The following is a 16390-nucleotide window of genomic DNA, read 5'->3' on the forward strand; positions in this document are numbered from 1 at the left end:
GTTTTGTCTTTTTATTATCTATTTATCCGAAAAGACAAAATTAAAAACTTAATTAATAAAACTAATTAAAATTGAGGTGTCAACATACAATAATTAAAAAAAAATATTCAAAGTTGAAAACAAACCTAAAGGAACCTTAGGCTAAAAATTAAGCTTTGCATCTAATCTATAATCAAATTCTTTTAATATAATTTTTAAATAAATTTACTAATATATATTTTTTACATTACTCTCAACATGAAAATGTTAAAGGTTATATATAGTCATTGTTTTTTTTTTTACAATTTTAAACATACTAAAACTAAAAAACTTAATTTGATCATACTAAAGGGTTTTTCAAATATATGTTTACCAAATAGTCTTGTATTTTCCTAAAGTATTTTTCAGTTATAGTTTACCAAACAGTCTAGCATTTCAGGAAACCCTTTTACCTCAAATGTATATACATTCTCCCAATGACATTTCCCCAAAACCGAACCAAACGAGCCGAAGGGCCCAACTCTATTTGGCTGGTGAAGAGAAGACAAGAGAGATAGGAATTAGTTTGCTCGAGATATTTTCTCGGAGTACAAAGGTATCGTTCTGGATATATTTGATCTCATTACCCATTTATTACACTGACACGAAACTCTTAATATCATTAGGATTATTCTTTCTTCGTCGTCAATGAAGGACCTAATTTACAGAAGATCCAAATTCCTCGTAAGCAGAAGGAGACAAGCGCGGCCTCACCATGACTTCAAGCGGAGTGGCCTTGTCGATGGTCAGCCCAGCCACAGCAGTCATATCCACAGCGTCATTGTCCTGATCGGTCCTCACATCAAACCCATGCAATAAACTGGCCAGTCTCAGTTGCGCCATTTGAAGCCCGAAGCTTGCCCCGGGACAAGCCAGGCGGCCGGCCCGAATGGGATGAGCTCGAAGTGCTGGCCCTTCACGTCCACGTCCTTATGCGCACCGGTCAAGAACCGCTCGGGCTCAAACTCATCAGGCCGCTCCCAGACGCGCGAGTCCCTCTGGAGCTTCCACAGGTTGACGATCAGCCTCGTGCCCGCAGGCACGCGGTACCCTCCGATGGTGCAGTCCTGGGTGACCTCGCGCATGCCCGAGAGCAGGGCGGGCGGGTGGAAGCGGAGGGTCTCTTTGACTATGGCCTGCACGTAGGCGAGCTTGATCAGGTCGGACTCCTTGACCATCCTGTGCCTTCCTACGTGGACGTCCTGCTCAGCTTGGGTCCTCTTGATGGCGAGCGGGTTGTTCAGGAGCAAGGCGAGAGCCCATGTTAGGGTGATGGCGGTCGTGTCCGTGCCTCCTGCGATCATACTCTGCAGCATCAATGAATAAATGTAGTTACGAGATTATTGCTAATATTAAAGTTGGGAACATAAGATATGTCTCTCTGCGTGATTATTTTTCTTGATTGTGTAACACGCCGAAAGCTTGTGAAATTGTGCAGCATCCATATATTCGGGTTTAAAGCCTTCAAAAATGAAGTAAATCCGATGCGGCAAGGAAAAGGTAGCGTAAGAAATGCGTATCTAATACCATGGTCGTGGCTTTGTTATCGTATCAGCATCAACATCCTCTGGTTTAGTACTCAACACGGACCGAAAGCAGAACGTCCATGAAGTTCTGCTCGACATTAACACCCCCGACGATGATTCCTCCTCCTTTTTCTTCTGGCGATGCTCCTCCAACCATTCCTGAATCATACTGTCCACCTCCTTCGCCGTCCTCTTCATGGCCTTCCGATGCCCTCCCACGTCAAGCCACTCCAAAAAAGGGACCGCGTCCGCCATCACGAACAGCCCCGCCAGGTGGAACAAACTCCTTCATTGCCTTTTGGCACCGCCCCGCCTTCCCTTCGTCGCCTGCCGTCGCACTGCTGATGGATAGCGCTTCCCTACGACCATTCGTAGGATCACGTTGAGGCTCAAGTCCCCGAACCACTTTTTCATCTCTAACTGCGCATGGTCCGTGCCATCTTTCGTCTCGATCCACCTCCTGATCAGGGAGTGGTAGTTTTTGTGAGCAAGTGAGTATCAATTTGTGCCCAGCCGTATCTATTAGTCAACCCAAAAATTTAAGTTTATAAATAAACAAATACCATATTCATACCAAGAGCATATAAAACGTAGACGAGCATTTTGAGATACTTTAACACTCCCAAGTGACATTAGTGTAGAAAATTTCCTATAATATGGGCTTACATTAATTAATTGATTTTCTATTTTAAATAATCGGGTTAATGGATATTCCAATATTTATTAAACCCTAAAGTGATTTGATTGAATTGGATATTGGCATCTATTGTTAACGGGCCTAGTTGAGCAGCAAAGTGTAGGCAATTGTGTTTCACTAAAGCCCGTAATGGAAAGGGCCCAGTTGACACGCTGTTGATTAGGGTTTGCTAGGTCCCCTCTTTAGCCTATAAAAGGGTAGGTTATTTCTATCAGTTGCTTTAATCCCATTGAAAGTTGCTATATCGAAATAGGTCAGAGAGGAAGATCTGGTATTCCAATAGATCGATGAGATTCTAGCTTACAGGACGAAGACGAAAAGGCGTAAGCATAGGCTAGCCCAAAACGTGACAGTGATCTAGTTTTCTTGAAGTAAAGCAATAGCTCAAATAGGTACGCTTTAATTCCGCTGAATTTATTGATCTTGGTGTTTTACAATCATGTATGGATCCGTTTGTTCTTAATCGATAAATTGTTTATGAGAATAATATTCTACATGTGGTATCAGAGCAAATCGTATATGATTGTAGAACCCAAATTTTCTTTTTATGGAAAAATTCGAAACCCTCCTCTTTGAGCCGAATATGGGCATTATTTTTTCGTGTAGATTTTTTTTGCTTGATTAATCCCGTAACCATAGAGCTTTTGTTCTACATGTTGAGATCTTTCCAACCATATATAATTTGCATAATTTCGTTGAGAATTGAGAGAGAATTTTAGATTTGAAATTCTAGGGTTTATGCATGAAAAAAGTTTTAGAATTTTCGAATTACTTGCAATTGATTGATGTGCAATGCAAATCGTTGTATGGGTATTGTTATATATTTGTTTTAGTATCCTTTGTTGTATTAAATTGAGTTTTTAGGGCTTAAATTTAAGAAAACCTAATTTTCGGCCATGGGAGGCTTGGTTCCGAAACTTTGAAGCTTACTTGTGATAGATTTAGTTGGTTTTTCTTCGTTTAATTCATTATATTCAATCATATTGATGTTATATGCAATATCCATGGATAAATTTCATATAAAAAAATCAGTGTTTCTATTGTATTTTGGAGCTTCGGGTCGAAACCGGGTCGTGCGACCCGGTTTGCTGCAAATTCTTGACCCGGCTGGAGGTTGAAGAAGACCTCCAGCCGGGCCGGGCTCAGTGGATGGGCGTAAGCCCATCCTGCCTTAATTTTATTTTATGTTTAAGGTTCTGGGCGTTTCAAAGTTGGTCTGGGCCCACGCCCAGAAACTTTCTTTTCTTGGTTCATGGGCGTGAGCCCAAAACCAAAATAAGAACAAATTTTATAATGGGCCTAAAAGAGTGAAAAGAACAGCTTGGGCCGCGCGCACGTCAGGCCCCGTGTTTTGATTCGGGCTGCTCGCGGGTCTTGGGCCCACGGGAGTCCAAAATATTTAAATAATATCATAATAATATTATAATAATAATATAATATTAAAAAAATATTTTGTGGCAAAAATTATTGTTTTGAAAAATGCAATATGATCATTGGAAACACATGTTGTGAAGTGCTTCATATTGTTTGATGAATTTTGGGCATAAATTTTGGAGTTCCCTATTGATAAAAGATTAATATATACCATTACTCGCTCAAATGGAGTTATTGTGTATATTAATTTGGAAAAATAGAATGAAATTTATACCCATATTTAAAAGATGGGGATGTATAATTGAAAAATATTTATCTACCCAAAGGGGATAAATGTTTTGAAAATTATATGCAATTCCCCTCTATGTTGATATTATGGAGATGTATGATTTAAAGGATTTGTCTGCCCAAAGGGGATGGATCCTTGACAATTATATGTAATTCTCCTGTTGTTGCTTTATAAATTTCATGCTGGGAAAAATAATTGTGCATTATACACTCAGCCCAAAGGGGAGTTTATGATGTACTAATTATTTTTGTTGAGTTGCTTATTGCCCATAATTGATCTTATTGCATTATGTGTGTCAAACAGTTACCTTTGCTGTAAATAACAACAATGCCACGGTTGAAATGTTAACTGGATCGAACTTCAAGAGATGGAAGCAAGATATAGAGTTTGCTTTGGGCATCGTTGATATGGACTTGGCTCTACGTGAGGATGAACCTGCCATGCCCAATGATCAAAGTACTGTAGATCAAAAGGCCCATTATGCTAGATGGGAAAAATCTAATCGACTTAGCCTCATAGCTATGAAGAGGTCCATTGCTGAGCATTTGATTAGTGGTTTGCCGGAAGATACGAATGCCAGACAGTTCCTTGAGGCAGTGGGAGAAAGATATAGAGTCTCAGATAAGGCTGAAGCTGGGAACTTGCTGAGTGAGTTAACAAACATGAGGTATGATGCTGCTATGGGTGTTAGAGAATTTATATTGAAGATGGTCCACATTCAGTCCAAACTTAAGGCCCATGAAATTGTTCTTTCTGAAAATTATATTGTGCATCAAGCCTTAAATGTTTTGCCAGCTGAATTTAGCCAGATTAAGACTGCTTATAATGCTCAAAATGAGACATGGAGTATTAATGCCTTGATTACTAAGTGTATGACTGAGGAAGAGAAATTAAAGAAGGAAAAGTATGAGTCTGCCCACTTAACTACCAATGCCAAGTTGAGTTCATATAGAGGCAAATGGAAGCCTAAGGGGTCAAATGCTCATGGCCCAAAGAAATGGCAAGGCTTTAGGAAAAATGAGAACTATGTGAGGAATGGAGATAAGGATTTAAAATGTTTTCACTGCAAGAAGCAGGGTCACAAGAGAGCCAATTGCTACAAATTTCGAGCTTGGCTAAAAACAAGAAAAGAAAGTCACCAAGGTGAGTTGTTGGTTTGTTTTGAGTCAAATTTGGTTTATGTTCCTTTGGATTCTTGGTGGCTTGATTCTAGTGCTACTGTTCATGTGACTACTACCTTACAGGGTCTCACAAATCTAAGGAGTCCAAGTCTGAGGGAGTCAAAGCTTAAAGTTGGAAACAATCTTTTGGAGTTGATGTGGAGCGCATAGGGACAGTTGTTTTGAATTTAGATTCTGGTTTTCAGCTTGTCTTGAACAATGTCTTTTATGTTCCTAATTTTAGGAGAAACTTAGTATCTCTTTCTTCGCTTGACAAAACTGGATATTGTCTTCATTTTGCGAATAAAATAGTGGATTTGAGTTATGATTCCAGAATTATTGGGAATTGTGTTTTGTCTGATGGATTACATCGATTATCCTTATCTCCCGATAGACCATATTGCTCTTTCAATGTTGAGAATGTTGTTGCTAAGAAATCTTTAATCAAAGATAGATCTTCAATGGTATGGCATAAGCGATTAGGGCATATCTCCAAAGAACGAGTAAAGCGACTTGTCGTGGCTGATATTCTCCCTCCTCTTGACTCAGATGATATTGAGACTTGTATTGATTGTGTGAGGGCAAAATTAACTAAAACAAAGAAGAAATGTGATACTCGCAGTCAAAGTCTATTGAAGATAATTCATACTAATATTAGTGGGCAATACTCAACCACCTTGTGTGGAAATATATACTTTATCATGTTCATTGATGATTTCTCCCGTTATTGTTATCTTTATCTAATTAAGGAAAAGACCAATGCTCTTGACATGTTTAAAGTGTTTCATACTGAAGTTGAGAAACAATTAGGAAAAATTATCAAGATTGTCAGATCTGATCGCGGTGGTGAGTATTATAGGCGATATACTAAGGCTGGACAACAAAAGGGACCATTTGCAAAATATTTGCAAGACTATGGTATTGTTGCTCAATATACAATGCCTGGGAGTCCTAAGCAAAATAGTGTAGCTGAACGGCGAAATCGCATACTCATGGAGATGAAACAAAGTATGATGGGCAGTTCTAATTTACCTGAATACTTATGGGGTGATGCGATTAAAACGGCAACTTATATATTGAATCGTGTACCTAGTAAATCGGTGCCAAAAACACCTTTTGAATTGTGGACTGGGAGGAAACCTAGCTTGAATCATTTTCGAGTTTGGGGTTGTCCTGCAAAGGTGAAAATTTATGATCCTTCTCAGAAGAAGACCGAATCCAGGACTACTAGATGTTACTTTATTGGATATCCTGATCATTCTAAAGGGTATAGATTTTATTCTTCTACTCGCGGCACTAGAATCGTTGAATCTCAAACTGCCAAATTCCTAGAATTAGATGTTGCTGAAAAGAGTTCTTCTCAATCTTTCGAAATGGAAGAACCAAATAAAACGGTCTCTATTACATTGCCCATCTTGCATGATGATTCTATGCGAGATCCCAACAGATTGGAAATTCAACCGGAAGCAAATACCGAAAATATGATGGTAGATCCTCCCATTACAAATGAAATTCCCCAGATGAATGATGCGGCTCCAGAAATGTGGCATCCCAAAAATTCAAAGCCAAGCCATAAGGTGTGTTAAAGTCTTTAATTAGGTGATAGAATTTCCATGGCTTATGTTTTAGCCATTAGTCTTTTGATTGGATGATTTGTGCTTATGGTTGTGCAAATTCAAATTCGATAGATTAATAATTTATGCTTGGCCATGTGATTTAAAAATTAAATTTCAATAAATAAAATGCCCCAAGACTTTGGCCAAGATAGAATTTGAATTTTGAAATAATTATAGAAAGGAATTCAAAAAAAAAAAAAAAGAGGAAAAGGGGGTCAAAATTCGAATGGGCCTTAGACCCATTTGGCCTAAGCTTGATGGGCCAAGCTAGTCGGCCCAAGAGGGAGTTCGACCGGCCCATTAAGGGCCCAAAGGGAGAGGTGGCCGGCCCATGCATGGATCAAGACAAGTGGCACAAAGAAGGCCATGCATTGGTCCATTTAAGTGGCATGTAATCATTAGCAATGATGGAGATTTGGGGATATAAAGAGAGAGAGAGAAAGGAGAGTGACCGGTTTTTGCTTCATTCGGCCGAGAGAGAGGGTGAGAGAGAGAGAAATCGCGAGAGAGAGGGAGAGACCAAGAGGGAGAGGAGGCGGAGCCGAGGAGGAGCCGCCATGTGCCGCCGTCCGTTCGCCGTGTACGCCGCCGTACGCCATCGACCGTCCATCCTAGAGGCAAGTGGAGTCCTATAACTTCTCTTGCATGTTTGTATATGGTTTGCATGTTCGATTTTGGATGTTTTTAGTGAGAAAAACCGAGGTAAGGTTGGTTTGTTCTCAAGTCGGGTGACTGTTCTTGCTCGGGTTGTGGGAGTCAGTAACTTGTTTGAGCTTTCATGTGTGTTTGGAGTCCCATTTTGGCTTCGATGTCTTCATGGAAGTTGTAGATAACATCTTTTACTATAACATACTGAAATTTTGTGGAAAATTATGGAGATATGAGGGGTCAAAGTCCTATTCTACGGAGACCCCAGATCTGTGAAGTTTTCACTGACCTCTTGTTGGATTATTGATTGCATGTTGATTTTAGTTGAATATTTGACTTCGATGTCTTCATGAAAGTTGTAGATAACACCTTAAACTACAACATAATCAAATTTGAAGTGAAATGAACAAGTATAGCCTAGTGAATCGACTAGATCTTGAAGAAGATGGTTCTGGTGATGTATTCCGAGACACCCGAGACTTCATGGACTTAAATGGTGACCGTAATCTGGTTATTTGACCTATATCTCTTCACGAAACTTGTAAAGGAAACCTTGATACATAACATATTAAAATTTCAGAGGAAACGAAAGAGATTAGGTAGGTTAAACCTTAATATTTCGGAGATGTGTATTCTGGACGATGCGGTAAGGATTCCAGAAGCTTCGTGAGGTTGTACAAAATAATCTATAAGGAATATTGCTTGGAGTTCTTCATGGAAGTTACACGAAAATGTCTTGGCTATCACCCTGTAAAATTTCGTAATTTTTGGAGGCCGTATGAGTATTTTAATCGAATTTATTTGGAAACTGTGCATTCTGGTTATTATCCGAATATCATGTGCTATTTTGTGGAAATTGTGAAATTCAATTTGGCCATGAATTTTGCATGAAATTTTTCATCCTATGGGTTTGTTTAATGATTGTTTGAATATTATTATTTTGGGAAAATCATAGATATTGAATTTAATACTTATTTATGAAAATAAATAAATATAATAATAAAATTAAATAATAATAATAATAAAATAATAATAATAAAATAAAAAGGGATTATTTTATTGGCCATAAATTCCATTGAATTTATTAGTAAATAATTATGCATTGTTGCATGTATGATAAGACATTGGTGTATGTATGACCATGAATTGTGATGCATGTGTGAATCATATGCCATGTTAAATGAGATCAAAGCAATGATAAATGTGGATAATGATAAGTGAGTAAGTGGTTGTGGTGGAGGATGAGGCCGAAATGTACAGAGATGCATTGCCGGAATTCCACAGAGATTCAGGATGCCCGGAATGTGGGGGGCCGGAAGCCTTGTCGGAGGTCTTTGCCCGAAAGGAATGCCTCGCGATGCCAGGATCGGGGTGCGAAATGCCTGGCTAGAAGGGTAAAGGCCGAAAGCCCTGTCGGAGGTTTATGCCCGAAGGGAATGCCTCGTGATGCTAGTTGAGATGCGAGATGCCCAGAATGTGGGGGGCCGGAAGCCCGGTGGCCATGGGATGGCCGGAATGCTGGGAACCCTGTCGGAGGTCTTCGCCCGAAGGGATGATAAAATTGATGATATGAGGAATGGGTGATGTGGTGATCAAACTTAAAGATAAAAGATGAAAAATGAACCCATGATATGATATGCATGATGATATGCATGATGATGATGATGATGATGATGATATGTGATGTGATATGACGATCACCCATGATATGATATGCATGATGATATGCATGATGATGATGATGATGATGATGATGATGATATGTGATGTGATATGACGATCACCCATGATATGATATGCATGATGATATGCATGATGATGATGATGATGATGATATGTGATGCGATATGATGATCACCCATGATATGATATGCATGATGATATGCATGATGATGATATGTGATGTTATATGATGATCACCCATGATATGATATGCATGATATGATATGCATGATGATATGTGATGTGATATGATGATCACCCATGATATGATATGCATGATGATGATGATGATGACATGTGATGTGATATGATGATCACTCATGATATGATATGCATGATGATATGCATGTTGATGATAATGATGATGATGACATGTATGATGATGATGATGATGATGATATGTGATGTGATATGATGATCTTCCATGATATGATATGCATGATGATATGCATGGTGATGATAATGATGATGATGACATGTATGATGATGATGATATACATGAATGTGTTATGAATTGATATGATGATGCATGATAGTATGCGCATGGCGGTAAGGTAAGGAATGCCTGCAATGTATGATGATATGCATGATGTTGAGTTGTTATTGGTTCACTGTCTATCTGCTGAGTGGTTGTACTCACCCCTTTTAGGGAATAACATTTCAGATTAGCAGTATGCCGCTTCCTGCCATCACGCGTGGTGTGTTTTATGGTCTACCATCCGATGTAGAGGTCGAGTGTGCTAAGATAGATTGTCCCTCTGTTCCCGGACTGACTTTTATTCGAGTACGTTGTCTAGTGATGTATGACATAGGCTGCTGGGGGCCTGTCATTCGGGAGTTCATTTACGTGCACGTTCGTCGGGACGGAGCGATGCGAGGGATGTTGCCGCCGCCACCGCCTGATGCACCGGGTTGGGTGTGAGACCCGCGCGCGCGATGAGTAGGGGCCAGATCTTTTTGATGTAGATAGCTGACGCTTTCGATGGGGGGTTTTGTGCTCATATGATGTTGAGAGTCGAGGGTCGAGGGTTTCTTTTTGAGGTTTTAGGCTGGACGTGGCTGAGTCCTAACCTTTCCTTTTGTTGTACCGACCCGAAGGGAATCCCATCTTGTTATATATGTATGTAAGCGAAGTGTCGTGGCATGTTTATAAAAATCCTGATGTTTAGTGGTGTGTATTTGTATCATGGTTGGTAGGGGGAGAGACGATGATATTTTAATTTGCTTCCGCTAATGAGTCGCGTTGGGACCGATTGTTTAAAAAAAAAAAAATGTGTCTGCGAATTAGGACACTTCTTCGAAAGAAAGAAAGGTAATGATGTGTAACATCGGCGCTGGTGACAACCTACGAAGGGTTCGGGGTGTCACAAGAAATGCCTATGCGAAGATCACAACGACAAAGAAAACCAACACTTTTAAATGATTATCATGTTTATCTTGGAGAAGCTAATTTTGACATTGGAAGAGTAGTTGATCCGACGACCTTCAAAGAAGCTCTTAATAGTGATTAGGCAGATAAATGGTTAGGAGCGATGAATGATGAGATGATGTCCATGTCAACTAATCAAGTGTGGAAACTAGTTGATTTACCTGATGGGCATAAACCAATCGGCTGCAAATGGGTATTCAAAACTAAGAAAGACAATAAAGGCAACATAGAGAGATTCAAGGCAAGGTTAGTCGCAAAAGGGTACACACAGAGAGAAGGTATTGATTATAATGAAGTCTTTTCCCCAGTATCTACTAAAGACTCTTTTCAGATAATCATGGCTTTGGTGGCTCATTTTGATTTAGAGTTTCATCAAATGGATGTTAAGACAGCTTTTCTAAATGGAGATCTGGATGAAGAAGTATATATGTAGCAACCTGAAGGGTTTAAAGAAGCCGGAAAGGAGCATATGGTATGCAAACTTCAAAGGTCCATATATGGTCTCAAACAAGCATCACGTCAGTGGTACTTAAAATTTCACAAAGTTGTGAGATCATTTGGCTTTGAAGAAAATAAGTTTGATCAATGCATCTACATGAAAGTAAGTGGGAGTAAATATATTTTCTTAGTACTTTATGTAGATGACATTTTACTTGCTAGCATGATGTTGATCTATTGAATGACACCAAAAATTTTCTATCTACAAAGTTTGATATGAAAGATCTTGGGAAGCCACTTTTGTTCTAGGCATTGAGATTCATCGTGACAGATCTAAGAAGGTTAAGGGTTATCTCGAAAAGTTATATATATCGTGTTTTGAAAAGATTCAATATGCAGACTTGTAAGTCAGGTGAAGCTCCTGTTGTGAAAAGAGATAAATTGAGCATAGATCAATGCCCCAAGAATGATGTTGAAAAGGAAGTCATGAAAAATGTTCCATATGCTAGTGCAGTTGGCAGTCTTATGTATGCACAAGTATGTGCCAGACCTGATATTGCTTTTGTTGTGAATACTCTTGGAAGATATCTGTCGAATCCAGGTCAAGAACATTGGGTTGCAGCTAAGAAGGTGATGAGATATCTACAACGAATAAAGGATTTCATGCTCGTGTATAGCAGAGTTGAGGACCTAAAAGTGATTGGATATTCATATGCTGATTTTGCTAGTTGTTCAGATGATAGAAAATCAACTTCTGGATATATTTTTATGATGGCTGGAGGTGCTATTTCTTGGAAGAGCACAAAGCAAACCTTGATTACGAACTCTACAATGTATGCTGAGTTTGTAGCGTGCTACGGCGTGTCGGTTCAAGCAGTTTGGCTCAAAAATTTGATCTCAGAATTGCGTGTTGTAGACTCTATTGCTAGACCTATGGTGATCTACTGTGACAACATTGCAGCTGTGTTTTATTCCAAGCATGACAAGATTAGTAATGCGTCCAAATACATGGAGATCAAATATTATACTATTAAGGACTTGGTCAAAAATGGAGACGTTGTAATTGAAAATATCATAACTGAGTCCATGTTGGATGATCCTCTAACAAAAGGCTTACGACCCATTTTGTTTAAAGAACATGTAAAGAATATGGGTGTTTTAGAATCTTTTGATTTCTTTTGTTAGTGGGAGTTATATAATTTGTATTTCTGGATATTATAGTTATATGCAGACTGATAATGCTTTTATGATGTCTATTAAAGCATTTATTTTCAATGATTGTTGTTATTAATTCTATTGTTATCCTTTCTCCTGTTGACTGAGAAATGGAAATATAAAACAATATCTTTAAAACAAGAATTTTTGGGTTGCTAGGAAGCCAACTTCTGGCTCCTGGGCCTGGAAGAGCTTGTTGACCCTAAGAAGGAATTTCAGGATGGCCTTCGTCTGGAAAATTGGCGATGGCCAAACAACCTCTCGTGGTTTGACAACGGCATCCTAGAGGGCCCTTGAACCTGTTCTTTTCAGACTCTCTTATCTATAGTTCAGGGCTCTCTAGACAAGCTTGTGTTGCTGACCTCTTCTCAGATGCTGGCCAAGCTCTTAGATTGGTGCTTCAATCGTGGGGGCAACCTCTTCCAACCCTGACGAATGACCCGGATCGTTGCTGTTGGCGAGGAAGCTCTTCAGGCCAATTCACTATGGCATCAGCGTGGAACTTCATCGGGAAGAAGAAGAGGACGCGGGTCCACTTTGTACTCCTTTGTATGGGACAACGCCATAGTGCCTCGATATCAACTTAATCTTTGGCTCATGGCCGGACGTAGGCTTCCAACCCGGGACCTCCTTTTGGCCTATGGTATTATTGGAAATGCTACCTGTGCATTTTGCAAGAATGTGCCTGACTCTCTTGACCACTTATTTTTTGACTGCTGTGTCACGGCTAGCGTTGCCTTCTTTTGGGCGTCCAGATGCAATTTACCCTAGCGCAACAGAGGTTGGGGGGAGAATTTCAAGTGGGCAACTACCTATTTGATGGGGAAAGATTTCTATAAGTGCATAGCCCGTTTTTCATTTGGCGTGTTGTGTCATATCATTTGGAAAAATAGGAATGCTATCATCTTTAGAGACCAGCCTCTCTCTATTCCAGCCATTAAAAACCACATCTTTAAAGTGGTTCGCGACAAGGCTATCACCTTCAGGAACGTCGAAGACAATTTCAGAAACAGAAGGCTGCAGAGAAGTTGGAGTCTAGACCCGATTATTTTCAATGGGGACCCTTAGGTCCTAGATCAGACGATGGCCTCCTCTTTGTTTTTTGTCTCTGCTTGATAGCTGGTCGAGCTAGCCTTGTTGTTGTTGTTGTTGTGCCGCCTCTGCGGCTTTTGCATCTCGTCACCCTTCCACTTCTTTTGGTACTACATTTGGAGTGCAAGTTACTGGTGACGAGATCTTTTGTACATTTGGCTTTTCTTAATATATATCTTACCTTTACCAAAAAAAAAAAAAAACAATATCTTTAAACAAATTTTAGTTTAAAGATGACTTGATGTCACTAATTATGAGATCTCATGTTGGATTGTGACATAATTGTGCAATTTCATGTTGTTTAGAAATCGCACTGAGGCAGTTTCATGTTGTTTAGAAATTGCGATAATGTAATTTCATGTCGTTAAGAAATTGCATTGAGGACCGATAAGAAATAGTGTATATCTTGATCACATGTTGGCACTATTTCTTACTACACTACTAGGCCCATGATCCATGAAAATATAATACTTATTATATGTGATTATGGAAGGTCTTGTGTTGTGGTATTTTCTTAACACATTGATCTCCATAGTCCTATATTGAGGTTATATCGAATTGGATTGGTATTGAGATGCCATTATTGGAATATTATTTTAAAAGTTGTGGCCACATAAAACAAAATTTTAGTTATTAACCCGATAGTGTCATTTTCAATATAAAATCTTTTTCAAAATAAAATAAGTTAATTAATGTGGCCCAAGTGGGAGAATGGTGGAAATTTCCTATAATATGGGCTTACATTAATTAATTGATTTTCTATTTTAAATAATCGGGTTAATGGATGTCGCGACCTAAAATTTTCAGAGCTATCCTAAAGTTTAGGTTAATGGATTACTAAGTCCGAAAACTTGGCACGAACCCTCCCAAGTCCTACCAATCGCGACTTGATAGAAATTAATTCATTTAAACATGCAATTCTATTCAATTTGGAGCCGCCACTAATCAATTAGGGTTGATTAGAAACCCAAATAAAGTATGAGAGAATACTTTATTTTTACGAACCAGAGATTCAATAAGTTCGGGGGACATGATTACGCTAGATTAGTCTAACGCCCTTTCGGTACCTTTTATTTTAATTTCAAAAATATTTAGCAGACAATGTTAATTAATTTTAACCTAAACTACTAACATGCAAATGGTGGTCATGCGGGTGCACAATCAATAAAATAACATTCAATAAAAATGCTAATAAAAATGCATGCCCTAAACATGATTTCTAAATAACAAGACACCTAATTTTTCTTTTTTTCTTTTTTATAAAAATTGTTAATTATAGGCAATCTTAATCTAAATTTAATATGCATTGATTTATTTTAATGACATGTGAGATACAATTCATATGGTATGACTTAAACTTATCACTATATATATGCAATCTAATTTATATAACCATAAATATGCATATGCTTTGTATGATATGAGATGTATGACGTGGTAATTCTATATGCATGTTCTTTTATGATTTTTATGATGATTCATTTTTTAATGCATATATGCAACCTATGCTAAATAATGATGATATGAAATGAAATTAATTATGAATTAACCTATTATCTAACCAAGGAAATGATATGACGTGGCGATATGACCTAAAATATATAACATGAATAAGCATGCAATCTATCCTAAAGCATGAAATGAATTTATTCTTTTTTTTTTTTTTTTTTTGTATTTTCCATGAAATTCAAAATTAAAGAAATGCAACGATTAAATATGCAATCTAAATTAATTAAATGACCTAATTCTAATGACGAGCAATTTCTAACTAAGTGAACTTAACAATAATTACTAGACGATGAAAATTTCATAAACCTAATCCTACATGTCTGATTTATTAAACCTACATGCTTTGATGCAAGATTTTGATTTTTGATTTTTTTTAGTATTTTAGTGCTTTTCCAAAACAAGTAATTATCGACTAAACATTAAATCTAAACAATCAAGATATTCAATAAATAAATGATTAAAATAACCGAAAAAATGACCCGTTGTCTCACAGATCAAATTAATGATTATTTTAAACCTAATTATCACGACAAAGAGTTCAAAATAATTAAAAATCTAATCCGAAATCTTACGGATCAAATTAATAATTACATTGATTTAACAACCAAAATACCGTCAAAAAGCCTGAAACTTAATATAATTAAAAAATTGATCCGATGTCTCTCGGATCAAATTAATAATTACAATAAGTTCGGACAAAATCCTTACGTATAATGCCTACAAAATGCACAGATATTAATATTGACAAATCATATTCTAACTTAAACAATAATAACAAAATTTAAAATGAATAAATAATAAAATAAAGAAAAAAACAAACTACCTAATTTGCTTTTCTCTTTTTCTTTTGTTTTTTCTTTTTCTTTTTCCTTTGCTTCTAAAAGAAAAGCTCGGCGGCTCGTGCGGCTGGTCACCGAGAACTCCGGCGAAGGCGGACCGGCGGAACGGGGCGGCGGCAAGGGCAAGCGGGACCCGGCTTCTCTGGCGTTGGTGGCGGAGTCCGGCGGCTTGATCGGCGTCTGGAGGGGTGATGGAGTGCATATCACGGCGGAGTCACGGGCGTCGGTTCGGAGGAGGGCGCAGCGTCGGGTCGTCGCGGCGATGGTGGCTCGGGATGGGGCGCAATGGCGGAGCTATCACCGGCGGCGGACGGAAGCGGGGAGGACGTCGGCGCTGCAGGCTGGCGTCACGGGAGGAGACTTGCGGCGGTGGTCGTTGCAGCGGGCGTCGGGGCGAGCTCGCTGGTGCGGAGGTGCGGTCGTCGGGCGTCGAGCACCGGGTGGTCGCGAGACGCAGCAACAGCACGGAGGTGTGGGTCGGTTCGGAATCAGCGGTGTCACGAGTTGCGAAGCGCGGTGGTGTCGGCGGGCGTCGGCGCTTGGGTCGTCGTGAGTCGGCGCGACGATGGCTGGTGGAGACGGCGATGCGGCGCAGCGGCGGGTGAAGAGAAACTCGCGATTGGGCAGCAAATGTGGGGAAGAATATGAACAGTAAATGTCCCATCACTTCTTCCCCTCTACTTTGGCTTTTTCCTTTCCTTTTCACTTTTTCCCTCTGCAGCCGCACACTCTCCTCTGCTTTCGTACTCTCTCTTTCTCCTCTTTTTTTATTTTCTTTACTTTTCAATTTTTGACGAAAAGTAACCTCCGCTCCCGAA

At 39.1% G+C, this 16390-nt stretch overlaps 1 protein-coding gene across 1 annotated transcript; it reads right to left on the reverse strand.

Moving 5' to 3' along the window:
- Positions 1-848: 848 nt before the first annotated feature.
- LOC104451096 (cytochrome P450 82A3-like) lies at positions 849-1799 on the reverse strand. Its single transcript, XM_039315659.1, has 2 exons — positions 1650-1799; positions 849-1325 (listed from the first exon to the last, which is right to left on the reverse strand). Exons 1-2 carry the CDS (start codon positions 1797-1799, stop codon positions 849-851), a joined length of 627 nt encoding a protein of 208 aa, XP_039171593.1.
- Between the last annotated feature and the right edge of the window lie 14591 nt (positions 1800-16390).

The sequence above is a fragment of the Eucalyptus grandis genome, chromosome 6 (assembly GCF_016545825.1).
Source record: "Eucalyptus grandis isolate ANBG69807.140 chromosome 6, ASM1654582v1, whole genome shotgun sequence".
Classification (NCBI taxonomy): domain Eukaryota; kingdom Viridiplantae; phylum Streptophyta; class Magnoliopsida; order Myrtales; family Myrtaceae; genus Eucalyptus; species Eucalyptus grandis.

Bases quoted from the DNA above. Each gene is read 5' to 3' on its own strand.
- LOC104451096 (XM_039315659.1), bottom strand. From the start codon at position 1,799: ATGGCGGACGCGGTCCCTTTTTTGGAGTGGCTTGACGTGGGAGGGCAT. The intron at 1,326-1,649 runs GTGTTAATGTCG...TTGATGCTGCAG, and splicing joins AGGAGGAATCATCGTCGGGG to AGTATGATCGCAGGAGGCAC.